The sequence below is a fragment of the Pleurodeles waltl genome, chromosome 3_1 (genome assembly GCF_031143425.1).
Source record: "Pleurodeles waltl isolate 20211129_DDA chromosome 3_1, aPleWal1.hap1.20221129, whole genome shotgun sequence".
Classification (NCBI taxonomy): domain Eukaryota; kingdom Metazoa; phylum Chordata; class Amphibia; order Caudata; family Salamandridae; genus Pleurodeles; species Pleurodeles waltl.
This window is the reverse complement of record NC_090440.1, coordinates 1,345,492,996-1,345,509,873: the sequence shown is the minus strand read 5'-3', so window position 1 is coordinate 1,345,509,873 and position 16,878 is coordinate 1,345,492,996. Positions and strand designations below refer to the sequence as shown.

Here is a 16,878-nt window from a genome sequence, read left to right as displayed (position 1 = left end):
CCTGTAGAGGCTCAATTTAAAAATGAATGCTTCTATTGGGCTAAGACTCTCATAATTGAGAAGGGGTGAGGGGGAGTGTTCACAAGTTAGGTATGCTAAAGGGGCAGCCATTGGGCGATACCCTGTCTAAGTGGAAGATTAGAGGGATCTTCTAATGTTGTTTGAATTTCTCAAGTTTTTTTTCTGTGTTTTTAATAGGTCACACGTGAGGCAACAACTATGCCAACTGCTCAGGAGCAGCGCCCTCTGAGCACACCTTCAGCTCCACCAGTGAGCACTCCACAGGCCCCACCAGCGGCCCCGCAAGGGGGTCCACAGCAGCAAAGTAGCAGCCAGCAAGCTCTGCCAACCCCGAATTCATTGGTACAAGAGGGTGGACCTGAGGAAGCTCACCACGACTTAACCCCCAACTCATTAGCCAACGCTAGCAGTGGCAACCAGCCTGGAAGTAATCATCCAACCACACCAAACTCCACCACAAATCAGATCCAACCAGGTCCAGGAGATCCTTCTGCTGTGGCTGGGCCTAAACTCCTTGAGGACAGCAGTGGTCCTGGCTGTACTGGCAATGGACCAGCCAGTTTGGGACCACGTGGAGTTGTCACCACAGAGAGATTGTCTAAGGAACAGTTAGAGCATCGAGAGCGCTCCCTGCAGACATTAAGAGATATTGAACGTCTGCTGCTACGTAGTGGAGAAGGTGATCCGTACGCGAAAGGAAACACAAATGCTGATGAAGGGGGACAGCCTCTACCACCACCTCAGCAGCCTCCGTCTCAACCACCTCAGCAGCAGCCACCGCCTCCACCACTTGGTCACAAGAAGTACGAGGAGCCACTGCAGTCTATGATATCACAAACACAAAGTCTGGGGGGCCCAGGTATGGAACATGAAGTGCCACACCACCCTGGCTCTGAAATGGGCCAGCAAATGAGCATGATGATGCAGAGGCTGAACCAGGACAGCCTGACGCCTGAACAGGTGGCCTGGCGGAAGCTACAGGAGGAGTACTATGAGGAAAAGCGTAGGAAGGAAGAACACATTTCCATGCATGGCCGCCCAATGCAGGACATGATGCAGCCCTCAATGGGTGGTATGATGATGAGAGCCCCCCCACCACCTTACCACAGCAAACCAGGTGAGCAGTGGCCCCCAGGTATGGGCAACCGTTTGGGCGGGCCCATTGACATCCAAGAATCGCTCCAGCTGCGTGGCGGCCCTCCTTTTCCTGGTCCCAGATTCCCAGGCAATCAGATGCAGCGGGTCTCGGGTTTTGGTGGGATGCAGAACATGCCAATGGATGGGATTGGCCCCATGGGTGCAATGCAGCGTACAGTGAGACCTGGCATGGTCTGGACAGAGGATATGCCTTCCATGGGAGGCCCTGGGAACTTTCCACAGGGAAATGTGCCTTATCCCCCTGGGCAAGGTGAGGCAGAACGGTTCATGAATCCCCGGGCAAGGGAAGAGATTTTGAGGCACCAGTTAATGGAGAAGCGTGCAGGGAGCATGCAGAGGCCTGTGGGGATGCCGAGTGGTGCTATGAGCCAGAGCATGGAAATGGAGCGTCTAATGCAAGCTCACCGTCAGATGGACCCCGCCCTCTTTCCTGGACAGATGCCAGGAGACAGCATGAGTGGGGGGCCAATGGGTATGGACTTTGTCAGCTCAAGAGGGATGGCGAGCCCACCCATGGGCCCATCCAGCCTGCGAGACATGGAGGCCCAGATGGGTCCAGGCAACCTCAATATGAACATGAACGTCAACATGAACATGAACATGAACCTGAATGTACAGATGACACCCCAGCAGCAGATGATGATGTCGCAGAAAATGAGGGCTGCTGAGCTGGGGGGTCCCCAGAGCATGTCCCCTGATGAGATGGCCAGGATAAGAGCTCAGAACGGTAGCCGGGATAGTGGAGGGGCTATGATGGGAGCATCTCAGAAAATTATGATGTCCTCCCAGTTCTCCAACCAAGGACAGCCTCCATTCCCTGGTCAACCGGGCCCGTACCCCAATATGCCCCAGGATATGGGGAGTGCTTCGGATATGTTTAGCCCTGACCAGGGTTCTATGCCTGTTGGTAACATTGGTGGCACAACACGGCTCAGCCACATCCCAATGCAGGGTGCACCAAACTCCCAACCAAACCCGTTGAACATGGGAGGTCTTCACCCGAGTGCAGGTCGGGGCCTAGGCCGTCGCCCCTCTGATCTTTCAATCAACATAAACCAGATGAATTCCCCTAATCTGGGACACCTTAAATCCCCAACGCTTGGTCAAGTCCACTCTCCAATGGGCACATCACCTTCTGCCAATCTCAAGTCCCCCCAGACACCATCACAGATGGGAACCTTGCCACCCTCTAACCAGTCTGGGCCAATGAAGTCACCTCAAGTGATCACCCCCTCACTTGGCGTCCGCTCACCCACCAGCTCTCCTAATCGGCTGAAGTCCCCATCCATGGCTGTTTCATCTCCTGGATGGGTCCCATCACCGAAGACCAACATGCACAGCCCAGGCATTCCACAGAGCAAGCAGCCTATGGGTATGCCCTCCATGGGCAGCCTCGATCCAGGTAAGCTATTTACCTCTGTTGGTGTGTCTGTACATGTTTTGGACATGTCTGTTGACTTTATTTTAGTGCTGTCTGTACACAAAATCTTTTTGTCCCCCCTAATGCAGAGCTGTCAAAAAACGTTGTGACTTTGATGTTGGAGGAATCATTGGCACCGCGCTATGGGGTGCCTGAAAAACCCCCTCATACCGGCTGTGCTGCTTGTGATCTCCAAAAAAGTAATTCAACAAACTTTTCTAAACTTTGAGCTGCGTTATAGTAAATCCAGTCAAAGCAAGTTGAATCAGGATTTTCCTTCTTTAGTCACGTCACCTGCTGAAGAATGAAAGTAATGCGCATCCTCTATTGCACACCAAGAATGTACAGCAAATTATGATGAAGGGATCTACACACATTGATGAAAGGCACACTAAACAGATTTATAGAGCATTTAGAATCATAGACAAGCAATAGAGGTGTATGCTCATTATTATCACATTCAGTACCGAGTCTCACACAGTACTGCGGCCAACTAGCTCTTCTACAGCATAACCAGACAATTAAGTTAAGAGTGTTCAGCCATACAGTCAGTCTTGAGTTCTCAAACCGTGCATTATTGCAATACTGAACATAGTCCAGTATAGGAGCAAATGCCTCTCTCCTATCACAGTCAGCCCGGACTGAGCCTCGCACTGTACAGCATTCTTACACATAGTCCAAGAGTAGGAGTCAGTGCTTCTCTCCCAGCAGAATCAGCAATCAGTCTCATATTGTACAGATCCACAACATAGTTCAGAAACACAGTGTTCGATGTCACATGTGGCTGTAGATACACATGCTCTGCATACTTTTGCCTTCTAGTGTTGGGTCGGGATGTGTACAAGTTGTTTTTCTTTTACGAAGTTGTCAGAGTCACGAGGTAAAGTGACCCCTCCTTTTGGTGATACTGCGCATGGGCATCAACTCTATTGTTAGATTGTTTTCTTTCCACCATCGGGTTCAGATGTGTTCTTCTGTGCTCCAGTTCTAGACTGTTTTGGGCTCCCTTCAGACCAACCTTTGACTTCCATACTCTGGTATTGTCTTAGATCGCATTTAATTCATATACTGCGAACTCTGGATGCAAATCACACTTCGTTGGGTCAACTAATTTTTCCCCTGGCCTTCGGGCCTAGCCCGATTGGGCCTCTTTTTTTCTCACACTTCGGTATCAAACAGAAATGTGTGCTGATAGAACGAACACCTTTTCGTTTTTGTCCTAGGTGTCACGCCAAATATCCACGCACAGACCTACACTCGGTGTGTAACCTTTGCTTATCACTAGATCACAGCGAGGAGAACTGTGAGGCCTTTTGATCGTTTTGGTCGAAGAAAACACTGCGAGATCTTCAAGCGTGTCAGAAAGAAATGCAGCAAAAAGAACTTGAGGAGACACTTGACATCTTCGGGCTTCAAGGCATCGCGCCGCAGGAGAAATTCCATGAGGCTTCTGTGGTGGAAGAGGAGGCCTTATCCATTTTGGACTCCGGATCTGAGTCGGAGACTGAGAAAGGCATGCAGAAACAGCAGGTACCATGGGCGCAGCATGCAGTGAGTACAAAGGCCTATATAGCAAAGAAGCATTCGGCTTTGACAGAGACCAAGGCTACCAGGCCACCACTGCCATCAGCCATGGTTGGCACTGAATAATTGCCAAGGATTCTCTGTCTTCCGGCTCGGCACCGAAGGCCAAGCCTAAAGACTCCACCCACAAACTGGTCTTAAAGGTTTCAGCATCGACCCAACCTAGGCTGTCTTCGGTTCTAAAAACATTGGCATCAAGCATTTCGACACTGAAACTAGAACCTTCTTCATCGTGGAAAGTTTCACTATTCGGATCAAAACCATCTGTTTTGACGCTGGAGCCTATTTTACAGACTATGGCGGAGAAGCTCAATCCGAAACAGAAAACTATACATATTCAACCAAATACTGGTTGGATCATTGCAAAATGTTCTCATTCTAAGCCCCAAACTGCATTTAAGGAGACTATTGATACCCAGCCACCTCCACAGAAAAAAACAAAAAGGACATTGCCACCAGTCCAATACCTCCACCTTTACTACCCACTCCTCCACCTTCTTCATTACACCACTGACACTGGGATGCAGAAGATTATAGAGGAAACTCCATAGGATTGCCACACTCCTATGTAGAAGATCTGGGGAGGGATGATTACACACAGCAGCCACTATCAAACCCTTGGGACACATGATATTGACCCACCAGGGGACACAGATCCAGGGTTATATCTGGCAAAACCATCTCCACCAGATGACACCACATCAGTCAATGAGTTAGTAGCTAGGGCGGCTGCATACCACCAGGCCCATTACATAAGGACGCTATAGAAGATGATTTCTTATTTGAAACCCTTTCTTCTATCACTAGGGCATCTCAATATCTGCCCATGTTGAAGGGGATGATGCAGCATGCGGGTGAACTTTTTAAAGACCTTGTTCGCACTATAATAATTACACCAAGGTTGACAAAAAATATAAACCAGCCCCATCAGATCCTGTTTATATTAAGGGGCAAATTTCCCCAGATTCCCTAGTAGTTTCCAATGCTCATAAATGAGCTAATTCTCAAACGTTTGGGGATACACCTCCTCTAGACAAAGAGTCCAAGTTTATTGATGCATCAGGCAAAAAGGTGGTGGTTCAAATAGCCAACCACTGGAGACTTGCCAACACACAAGCACTATTGGCAAGATACAATAGAGCACACTGGGATGAGATGGAAGATCTTATTCAACATCTCCCAGAAGAATTTAAAAAAGAAGGGACAACAACTTGTACAGGAGACCAAGTTAATCTCTAACAATTCTATTAAATGTGCTCTTAATGTAGCAGATACAGCTGCCAGGGGAATAAACACTAGTGTGTTAATGCTCAGTCATGCATGGTTGCATATATAAGGTTTTAAACCTGAAGTTCAACAAACCCTTTTAAATTCCACTTTTGATCAGGAACACCTTTTTAATCCAGAAGTGGAGCAAAATAAAAAGATGCTGATGTTGCAAAGTCTATGGGTCCCTACAAACTCCTGGAAACCGAGGCTCCTTTTGTAAACCAACCATCAAACAAAGCAATAGGCAAGCAACATCAGAATCCTGTACCTCATTCAGGCAAAAAAACATTCACCATCCCCTTCAAGAGGTCTTTTTTAGAGGGGCATATAGGGGAAACAATTCCAAAGGTCGAGGAAGAGGTGCCCCCACTAGTACCACCCCTTCCACCTCAAACCAGTGGCTCTCTTCTCATTCCCCTCGATCACACAACACCTGTCGGGGATGTCTACAACATTTTCCCCAACTGGCAAAACATAGCAGCAAACAAGTGGGTGTTGGATATTATCCAACATGGTTATTGCCTGGAGCTCATAACCACACCTCCAAACATATCACTCAGAAAGCACAAACTCTCTCTAAAACATCTGCAATTACTACCTCAAGAAGTACAGGCTCTCCTTCACAAAGGTACAATAAAGTTAGTTCCCAGTTATCAGAAAGGAACAGGAGTGTGTTCTCTGTAATTTTTTATTCCCAAAAAAGATGGGTCCCTTTGTCCAATTCTAGATCTTAGACCACCAAATCAATATATCCTACCAGAACATTTTTATATGGTCACGCTACAAGATGTAATACCATTATTACAACAAGGAGACTTCATGTCTGCCCTAGATCTAAAGGATGCTTGTTTCCATATCCCAATGCATCCAGCACACAGAACAGATCTCAGACTTGTCATACAAGGCAGACATTACCAGGTCAAAGTACTCCCATTTGGAGTAACAACTGCACCTCTTGTATTCACAAAATGCCTCGCAGTAGTCGTGGCGCATCTAAGCAGACAAAGCATTCATGTCTTCCCATATCTGGACAATTGGTTTATCAAATCCAGTTTGCTTCAGCATTGCCTTCAGCACACACAGACAACCATTCATCTCCTACAGCAGTTAGGGTTTACCATCAACATACAAAAATCACACCTACAACCATCTCAAGTACAGCCTTATCTACGAGCTGTTCTAAACACCCACTTAGGATTAGCCTATCCCAATACAATAAGAATTCAAAATATAACAACTCTGAATCAAGTACTCTCCAATCAACGTATTCCAGTACAAACAGTCCAGAGAATTCGAGGAATGATGGCATTTTGTATTGCAATAGTGCCATATGCATGACTACAAGTGTCGGCTGCAGGAGTGTTTGGCGAATGAATGGTTTCAAGCACAGGGTCAGTTACACAATCTAGTGTTGGTAGACAGCTGCACGCATTATTTTCTACAATGGTGAAACACAAAACATCTGACAAAAGGGTGGCCATTTCTAGACCCTGTTCCCCAGATCATTCCCACAGCCGACAGATCCTTTACAGGTTTGGGTGCTCATCTTCACAATCTCTCAATACAAGGGTTGTGGGACACCAAACATCAAGCTCCACACATAAATTACTTGGAACTTCAAGCCATTCACCTAGCACTCAAAGCTTTTCTGGTTCATCTCCAAGGCAAGGCTGTTCTAGTCTGGATGGACAGTGCAACATCCATGTTGTATTTTTCAGAAAAGGGGGGACACACTTTCTGCTGTTGTCTCGACTAGCTCAGACAATCTGGAATCAGACAATTCGCCATCACATTCAGTTGTTAGCAGAACACCTCCCAGGGACAGACAACGATCTTGCTGACCTACTCATCAGGATGCGGCAAGTCCACAAGCGGGAACTCCACCTTCAAGACCTACAAAAAGTCTTCCATCAGTGGCGGTTTCTACACATAGATCTGTTTTTAACAGAAAACTTAAAATGCCCAAACTGTGCCTCTAGCATCCCACACCTTCTCTCCAAGGGCAATGCTCTATGGATGAGTTGGTCAGGGATATTTGCTTACACTTTTCCACCTCTCTCTCTCCTTCCCTTTGTGGTGAGAAAGCTCAGACAATCCTCTCTCACCCTCATTCTGGTGGCTCCCACTTGGGCATGTCAACCATGGTTGATAACACTACTCGAACTTTCAGAAGTTCCACATGAGGAGCTTCCTCTACGCCAGGACCTTCTCACTCAGAACCATGGAGAAATCAGACACCGAAATCCTAAAGAACTCAACCATGCAATTTGGCTCCTGAGGTTATAGAGTTTGGGTATTTACAGTTATCTCCAGAATGTATGACCATTCTTAAGGAAGCATGCAAACCCACAACCAGAGCATGCTACGCTGCTAAATGGAAAAGGTTTGTTATATATTGTCAAAACAAACAAATTGAACCATTTAATGTAACTATTCAAAATATTGTTTGCTATTTGCTCCACTTGCAAACTTGTTGGCTAGCATATACCTCAATATGGCTGCACTTGGCAGCAGGAGCAGCGTATCTAAAAAACAGACAACATTTAACATTATTCAAAATTCCAGTTATTTAAGCGTTAATGGAAGGTCTTAAGAGAGTGGTTCCACCTAGGCTGCCCCCAGCACCAATGTGGAATCTTAATATTGTACTTACCAGACTTATGGGGTCCCCATTTGAACCTTTACATAAATGCCCAATCCAGTTTCTCTAGTGGAAAGTAGCATTTTTGGTGGCAGTCACTTCACTAAGACGTGTGAGTGAGCTTCAGGCATTAACCTTAGAAGAAACATTTTCTAGATACATAAGGATAATGTAGTCCCTCGTACCAAACCAAAATTTCTTCCAAAAGTGGTTTCCACTTTTCACCTGAACCAATTGGTGAGCTATCAGTTTTCTTTCCTCAACATGATTCAGTTGCTAAAAGAGCTCTACACTGCTTAGATGTTAAAAGAGCATTAATGTACTATATTGATAGTACTAAAGACTTTTGTAAGTCTAAACAACTCTTTGTGGCTTTCTCGCCTCCACATACAGGGAAGGCTATATCTAAAGCAGTCACATCAAGATGTATAATCAGATGTATCCAAACATGCTATACTTAAGCTAAAAGAACTCTGCCCATACCACCTAGATCACACTCCTCTCATAAAGGAGGTGCAACTATGGGCTTTTTGGGTAATATACCAATTATTGACATCTGCAAACCAGCCACATGGTCAAATTTGCACACATTTGCTAAACATTACTTTGTGGATGTTTTCGGATGGCAGCAAGCAAATGTCGGACAAGCTGTGCTTTGTACTCTTTTTCAGACAGCTGCAACACCCACGGGTTAGCCACCGCTTTTGGGATGGCGCTGCTTTATAGTCTACGCAGAGCCTGTGTATCTACAGCCACACATGCCATCGAACCAATTATGTTACTACCCTGTAATCATCTGTTTGTGGCATGTAGTGCTATAGATTCACATGTGCCCCCCCCCCCCCACCTCCCCAGACACCCGCGGCCATTGCAGTATTTTATTACACTTCATATACATGGACATCTCTTACTAACACTATATTCACACTCCATTCTCACCCATGGGAAAACAATCTAACAATGGAGTTGATGCCCATGCGCATTATCACCAAAAGTAGGAGTCACTTTACCTTGTGACTCCTACGACTTCTGAGCAGAAGAACAACTTGTACACATCCAGACCCAACACTAGATGGCAGAAGTATGCAGAGCTTGTGAATCTACAGCACTACATGCCACAAACAGATGTTTACAGGGTAAGTAACGTAATCCCTACTCTCACCCCTCGTTCATCAACCATCCTTTTCCCCTTCCTGTCTCAAAGGGAACAACATCACTAGATATATACAATATAGTCCAGAAACAGGCCATCTTTCTATTCTGCAGCTACTCTGTCCTTGGGCCAGAAGTGGTGTTGAAGGACATTCATTTTTCCAAACTATCTCTATGCCTTCCCTCCTTTCACAAAGCAATTCTGTCTGGCTGCAGAGAGTTCCTGACCATCTTATTGGAGGGCTTACTGAAAGTATGTTGTGCTACGAAGAGGTGGGGACCAGTCTGTAATGAAAAGGAGGGTTGGATGTAGGAGTGTGATAGCTGCACAGAGAGCAGCAGCATTGTGTAAGAATGAAATAATTAGTTCAGGGGCATGGCCTGACTTTAGATCAGCAATGTGAAGGCCTCCCGGAGTCTACAATTATGTTTCCGAAATTCTTCAAGTAGTTTTGTAGGGAACTTTTTCTTAGGGGGTTCCCACAGATCAGTTGTTCGCCCCCAAGGTGCACAAGTGCTACACAGTACCTACTGCCCTGAAGGAAAAGGAGTTGACTGAGGGGAAGCATTTCCAAACCCTACTTTTGTATTCCTACTTTAAAGGACAGGCAACCTACTTGACTTTCTAGATGAGCCCCATCTTACCTTACATGCCTTTTCAGGTTCGTTGTAGACCACAACCTTCTCTAAACCTTTGCCTCCTATATTCAGTGCAGCAGCAGAGAGTGCCACAATCAATAAAGCCTTGTTCGCTCCCCGGGTTTGTGTGACTTGTTAAAGCCACCCCATGTTTGGAAAATCTTTTCTTATGTAGTTTCCATAGTACACTGACCCTACACTTATAATTCGCGTTATGGGCACTGTACTGAGTGCTTCCTTTCACAAGGAAACCCTCAGTTGCATTGGCAACTAGGTATTCACTGAAGTGTGTCTCAAACTAAACAGTCTCTCTCTCTCTCCTCCCCTCTGTCTCTCTCACTCACACACACAGACACATACTCTCTCTCTCTCTTTGTGACACTGTCATCAGCAGGTTGGTAGGAGGGGGTGGCAACCACCCACTTCACTCAGCAGTTTGCAGCTTCTGTTTGTTGGTGAACAGGAGGTGCTATGTTTAGGCAATGATCTATTTTACTTACCAAAGCATCACCCTTCAGACACTGGTAAATGAATGCCTCACAAATATATTATGAAAGAAACTTTGGTAGATAAGCGAGGGTGGGTCACAGGACTTCTAACAGGCATGGAGGAATAGGCCATAAAGAGGTTAATGGAAAGTGTATTAGAGATGGAAAGTAAACCTATTCCATGTAAATATTAAGCATGTGTTTTTGTGAAATTGAAGTAAATGATCTAAACGTCTGATGTCGACTAGGCGAGAATTAAAAAGATAGGGAACTGCTCCCGACAATTATTATGTAAGAGTTTTATGAGTTTTGCTTTTTTTGGTTTCCAGTCCGAGACTATGTTTCTCACGTTTTTATTTATACCAGAGATTTTGAGGGATTAAAAAAGATATTCCGGTGGTTGATGGCACAGGACTTCAGGGGTGATGCACACCAGCTTGAATTTTGTTCTAGCTGAAACGGAGAGCCGGAGGGCATCCTTAGAACTGGAGATATGTGGTCAAACTTTTTAGTTGCAGAAACAGGCATGAAAGCAGAATGTAAAATTACTTTTGTTCGAGTTTTGAATGGGATTTAGGAGAGACTATTACATTGGCACGCCCATAATCAGTTCGGATAGTAACACTTTTTTTGTTGTATAAAGAACTTACATTTTCTTAAGGAGTGAAAAGTAAGACGAGTAACTGATGTTTCTGCTGTGTTCTATTCGAGAGGACATGCAAATATGAGGCTAACTTCACAAGTCAAGCAGCTGGACTTGGTAAGAATTTAGGGCGATGAGATAGATTAACAAGAATGTTTTTTTGGACTAAGCCTGAAAAACTTCAGAGGCATTTGCATACATTTGAAAGGACTTTTTTGTGTGCAGGTTACTTAGAATGAGAATATTATTAAGTATCTTGGAATGAGATCTTTTAATGGTACAGGAGCCCCCTCCTCCTTCAAGAGTCTCAGCGGGTCCACATATAAAATTAACGAACTGGGCCGTAGCGCGGTCCACTGATAAACACCACGTGCAACTATTATAGCATGAGGAGGTGTTGCCTGACCTAACCCACTGTTAGTGATTAGATTGGAAGGAGGAAAACCACTGCAGAACATCCCTTTTGAAACACGTTCGTTTTGAGGACTAAGCTGAGGTTCACACTCATATAACTCTCAAAAGTGTCTGCACATGTATGACAATATCTTCACCTTCTCTAACGGCACTCTAGAGATTAGAGTAGTCAGGGTTTGGTGTTGAACATACCATACATCTCACCAGCCTTTGGAAGATCAGTGGTAGCAATGTCTTTCATGCCTCTAGGGTTTGTCTTAACTATGAGTGTTTCCAAACCTAGGTTGAGTGCCCTGGGCTTGGAATCTTGGCATTGAGAAGGAATCCAATTGTGTTTTTTAGATAGTTTTGGAAGTTGTCAACTCACATGCCCAGGATTAATTGAGTGCGGCCCTACCTGGGTACACACTTGTTTAATAACATGGCTGTTGTTTTGTATATGGGGCTACCAAGAAACATTTTGTTCTTGCTCATAAGGCGTTGAAAGTCTTCCCTAATATTATCTGTGTTCAGCTGCCCTTCACAGAATGATTTCACTTCTTGGTCGGACAGTAAGGTTGAGTTCTGTGGATGCAGATACTTGCTAGAGAAGGAACACTCTTAGCTTTAATGATTCCAAACCAAATCACTGACTGACAGCAGTGATATTATAAGTGACAATCTGGGAGCCAAAGAAAACCCGTCCTGAACACAACTAGTGTCTTTGCATCTCTGAGAGGTGTCTGTTGTTGGCCAACACAAGCATGTGTAAATTTGCTCTACCTCCAGTTTATGGCATTATCTGAAGCTTTTGGCTTATAAATATTGAAGCTTGAGATCTGTGGTTTCTCGAAAGTATCTGTCTCTGAAAAATTGCAGTTCGGCCACTGTTGGCAAACGTCCCTTCGGAGTCTCCACGACTTAATTCCAGATGTTAACAAGATAGACATAGGTACCTACTTAGCGTCTAGGGGCTATTGTACTCAGCCCCAAACATGGTGCAGCACCTTGTCAACCAAACGCATGGTCTGACGTTCTATTTAGAGTTGGACGGACCATCATGTTTCTACCAACAGAGACCTGGCCAGCTCTGTTGGTAGAACCCTTAGACTAATGGCACAGCAGAGTTTGAGACGTCAGTCTAAGCACTTCGGATCGCTCGTCCTATTTAAAGCAGAGGGACTGATGCACTTTTACAGACTGTTAAGAAAAGCCTGTGAGCCTCGAACAGAAAAAATACCAAATGGCAAACACACCCCGAGAGAAAACTCCCAGGCTGGCGATTAGTTTTTGTGATACAAAACATGCTCCTGTTTTACGAGGCTTTTCCTTTTTTTTGCAAAACAAAAAATATATACTGATTGGCCAAATGAAACATGACAGCCGCTCACCAGATTTGTAATGCATTCAGAGGATAGATAAGTCTGCCAGGCAAGCGGAGCTGTCCAAGAATGGCGGGTAGTAAGTAGTTCACCAGTGTAGTGGAGGTTATTACCTCAACCCCCTGGCAGATGGTGGCCTGTCTACCAAAGTGTAAATGAGACCCTTACTCTCCAGTACAGCTGTTGATGAGGCACCACCCCACACGTCCACCCGGAAAGAGTACAAATTACCTTTTTGCCAGACTCACGTCTGAAGATAATAGAAACCCACCCACCAAGTGCTCTGAAGCCACCTAGCATGCAGTTATAGTGTGTCATCCTCGTTTCACCATAGCTGAGACTTTTCAAATATATACCCATCCAAGGAGAAGCAAAGTGCACATATTTTTAGCATACAGGAATGCAGAATATAGTATTTCCGCATGTTAGGAAGAACCAGAAGAACAGCTTATTGCTGTCCCTAAACAGGCCAACACCCCTCTTTAGGCAGACAGAAGAGTTACAAACACAATTTTAAAATACCCGATTTTTAGGGTATGATTTGTCACAAAGGTTTATTTATACAACTTATAGACAAGAAGGCAAAAACGTCATGGCATAAGTGGCATTGGTTCCGTGCTCAGGAATTGCAGTCTCGTCAAATCCCTTCTCATCTTGTACCAATGCTCTCAAAACCCACCGTTATTACCCTCTTAGAAACGACACTACCTTTCTCAGAGTGGAGGTATGGCCGTTCACTTCTCACAGTAAAGTATTTGGCCTGGCACTTCTCAGACTATAGGATATCACATGGCACATCTCAGGTTCGAGGTCATGGGGTGGCACTTTTCATTCTCGGGTAGGGCATGTCATGTCTCCGATTGTAGGATAAGGAGTAGCGCATTCTCTGACTCCAGTAGAGCATGGGACATCTCGGTGATAGGACATTGTCTAGCACTTCTCAAACTTGTATAGAGCATGACACTTCTAAGTTTGTAGGATAAGGAGTAGCACTTGTCAGACTATAGCTTATGACATAACACGTCTCAGATTTTAGGACATGGAATAGCACTCCTCGGCTTGAGCGGTGCCGAAGGGGCGGGGCGGCGCATGGGCGGGAAGGGAATAAACATTTATTTAATTTTATTTAATAAAAAAAAAAACACTTACCTTTCCTCGCCGCTCCTCTGTTCCTCGTCGTTGCTACAGGAACAGGCTCCCAGCCTGCCCTGCGGCCAGTCTTGACCCTGCTCAGAGCAGCGTCAGGATTAGCTGGGAGCACCCAGCGAGGGCGCTCCCAGGCAGACTGGGAGCCTGTGAAGGCTCTCTCAAGCCCCGCAACTTTGTTGCCGGGCTTGAGAGAGCCTACTGCGCATGTGTGTTTGGCACTCCCCCTCGCTGCTCTTCACCCTGTGGCCCCGCCCCCTTTACCAGAAAACGATCATAAACTTTGTTTATGATTGAGAGAGCCTACTGCGCATGTGTGTTTGGCACTCCCCCTCGCTGCTCTTCACCCTGTGGCCCCACCCTCTTTACCAGAAAACGATCATAAACTTTGTTTATGATCGTTTTCTGGTAAAGGTTTTGCAGCTGTCACTGCTGGCGGGGGCGTTGCTCCTCCGCCCAAACGGAGGTGCCGCCACTGATAGCACTTCTCAGACTATAGAATATAAAATTACATGTCTCAATTGTATGATTCTGGGGTGTATATATAGCCTCACACTGTAGGATAGGGTGTGGCACTACTCGGGTTATGTGATTGGCATGGCATTTTCAGTAGCACAAGATAGTGTCTCAAGGTATTCAGGTCTTATTTCTGTATTAGGACATGTATTTATTGAAAGATCTTCACTTAACTGAAAGCTGACTGTATTATATTTAACTCTAATCACAGTGATCAAGAACTGGAATCCCATTGTAATACATGGCTCCTATGTCAGTAGTCAGGACAGTTGTGCTTGAGTTAGTTGGCAGGATGATGATGGGCGTACAGGTGAAGAGCAGTTGAGGTGACAGAGGTGACACATCGTAAAAGAGAGCTACTGAAGACCCAGTGAGAAAGACTGTGGGGGTCTCCAACTCCCCACTGTAAGTCTGCCACTGCCTTCAAGCTACCCTCATTGTGCACCTGAGTAAGATCTTAATTTTCGTGCACAGCTGTATGGTTCATCACCCGTGGTGTGCCAATGAATGAAGGATATAATGTGGAATGAAGAATGTAATGTGCACATGCGCACAATGCACTATTGTCCCTGGAAAATGTTGCTTGCTTTCTTTAATTGCTTCACAAATGGCTGAGATTTATTTTGTTTCCTGGTGAGATATTTTTTGCTGGGTTATGCTTGCCAAGAGGAACATTCTTACACAGAACTATTTTGCAGATCATGTGTTTTCCTACAGAATAAATCAGTTCTAAACCCCCTCCCACCCAAAAACATACTCCTGCTTTTCCTCCACTGACAAAAGGTGCTCTCTTCGCTCCAACCTGCCTTACATTTTTGTGTTTTCTCTCTTTTCATTCACAAAACCAAAGTAACTTACCTGTAACCCTGAGTTTGAGGTTTGGTCTCTGTTAATGACAAAATGCTTTGTATCATTTTTAGATCTAATAGAATGATGTGAAAATGTTTTAAACCTTTTTTTTAAATCCGTGGTTATCAGCGGAGGGGTTATTTTCGTTATCCAGTCTGTGAGGCATCCGTGGGTATCCCACAGTGCTTCCCAATCCAGCCACTTTAGTAGAGGCATCTTTTTCAACATTACACAAGCACAGATTCTCACTTCTGCCTTCTCTTGAAGGGAAGTCGATGCCTACTTGCAAGTCTATAACAAATATCAAGCTACACACCTTGTGTTGCATTGCAGATAAGTAACATCTTGAACAGATTGGATATGGTTAGATTTCAGCGTAGAGTAACAAGTGGAGCCATACATGAAGGCAAGCTTGATATTGATATACCGTATGCTTAGCCCACGTACTGGTGAGCATTAGAAACCTAGTAAAGGTGCTTTGCAAAAGTATGCACAGGACACCACGTGGCACATTTTTATATTATTTAATATTTCCCGGTAGGGATAGCAAAGTCTTTTCTCATAGAAAAGGAGCTTTTGAATTTTCCGGCAATGGCAACAAAATCCTATGCATGCTTATGCCCATCTGAACACACACGTGTTTGATTCACTCTTGCATCATATACCGGATCCAAAGCCAAATAACATACATCTTGCAGCCTTAATAGCTTAATTTCTGTCAACGTAATAGGTAATAGCTCTTCTTGAATCCAATGTGCATAAAAAGCTTTTAGCTGGTAATTGCAGACAATGAAAGACTAGAGGCAGAGAAATTGATTTTTTGATGAGAAAATCAGATACCCCTCTGTGCAAAATTGAAGGGTCAAGGTTGCAGTATTAGCGCAAATGTACTATTGTGGAAGACGGTTACAGGTAACAAGTGCATCCGAAAAACCATCTGACTCCCCTCTCCCAAAAAAACTTAGGGCCTGATTTGGATATTGGCGGACAAGTTACTTCCTCACAATGGTGACCGATATCCCGTCCGCCAAAGTAAAAAATCCCATCATATCCAATGGGATTTAGATTTCGGTGGACAGGATATCTGTCACTGTTGTGACGGAGTAACTTGTCTGCCAGTATCTAAATCAGGCCCTTAGTTCTGCAAATGTTTATTTACCTGCAAGAAATATAAATCCATATATGTGCCTGGGTCAAGAAATGGGCAACCCAAACATAGTACAATAGTATGCTTATTTCCCTAAAAGGCAGGCAGACTGCTTTGTGGGCAGAGAAATGTCTTTTCGGTCTAGAAGGTAACCCACGTTTTCCATTATAGAGATTGAAGGCTACTAAATCCACTTTATCAGACAGGTAAATCTTGGATACATTAAACAACTTTGTCATCATGTCGTTCAGGGCTCTGAGATAAAGAGAACAGTGGAATTAAACTGTTAAGAAATTGCCTTCTGCAGTCGGAAGACATTTTCAATATTGTTCTTCAGAGTAATCATGAAATTGTGTGCAACAATTGTATTAAAATCAAAAAGATATACACAGTTCCAAAAAGGAATTTCTCTCAAAATTCTATTTAGGTT

At 44.7% G+C, this 16,878-nt stretch overlaps 1 protein-coding gene across 2 annotated transcripts in view; it reads left to right on the top strand.

The window, feature by feature from the left end:
- Nucleotides 1–16,878, top strand: part of BCL9L (BCL9 like) — a 187,356-nt gene that overhangs the window by 152,660 nt on the left and 17,818 nt on the right. The window contains exons 6-7 of one of the 2 annotated variants that reach the window (XM_069224793.1): nt 199–2,581; nt 2,689–2,799. In XM_069224793.1, the coding sequence (XP_069080894.1) occupies nt 199–2,581; nt 2,689–2,799 (2,494 nt within the window). The remainder of the gene's footprint in view (nt 1–198; nt 2,582–2,688; nt 2,800–16,878) is intronic. The other variant, XM_069224794.1, reaches the window with a different exon arrangement.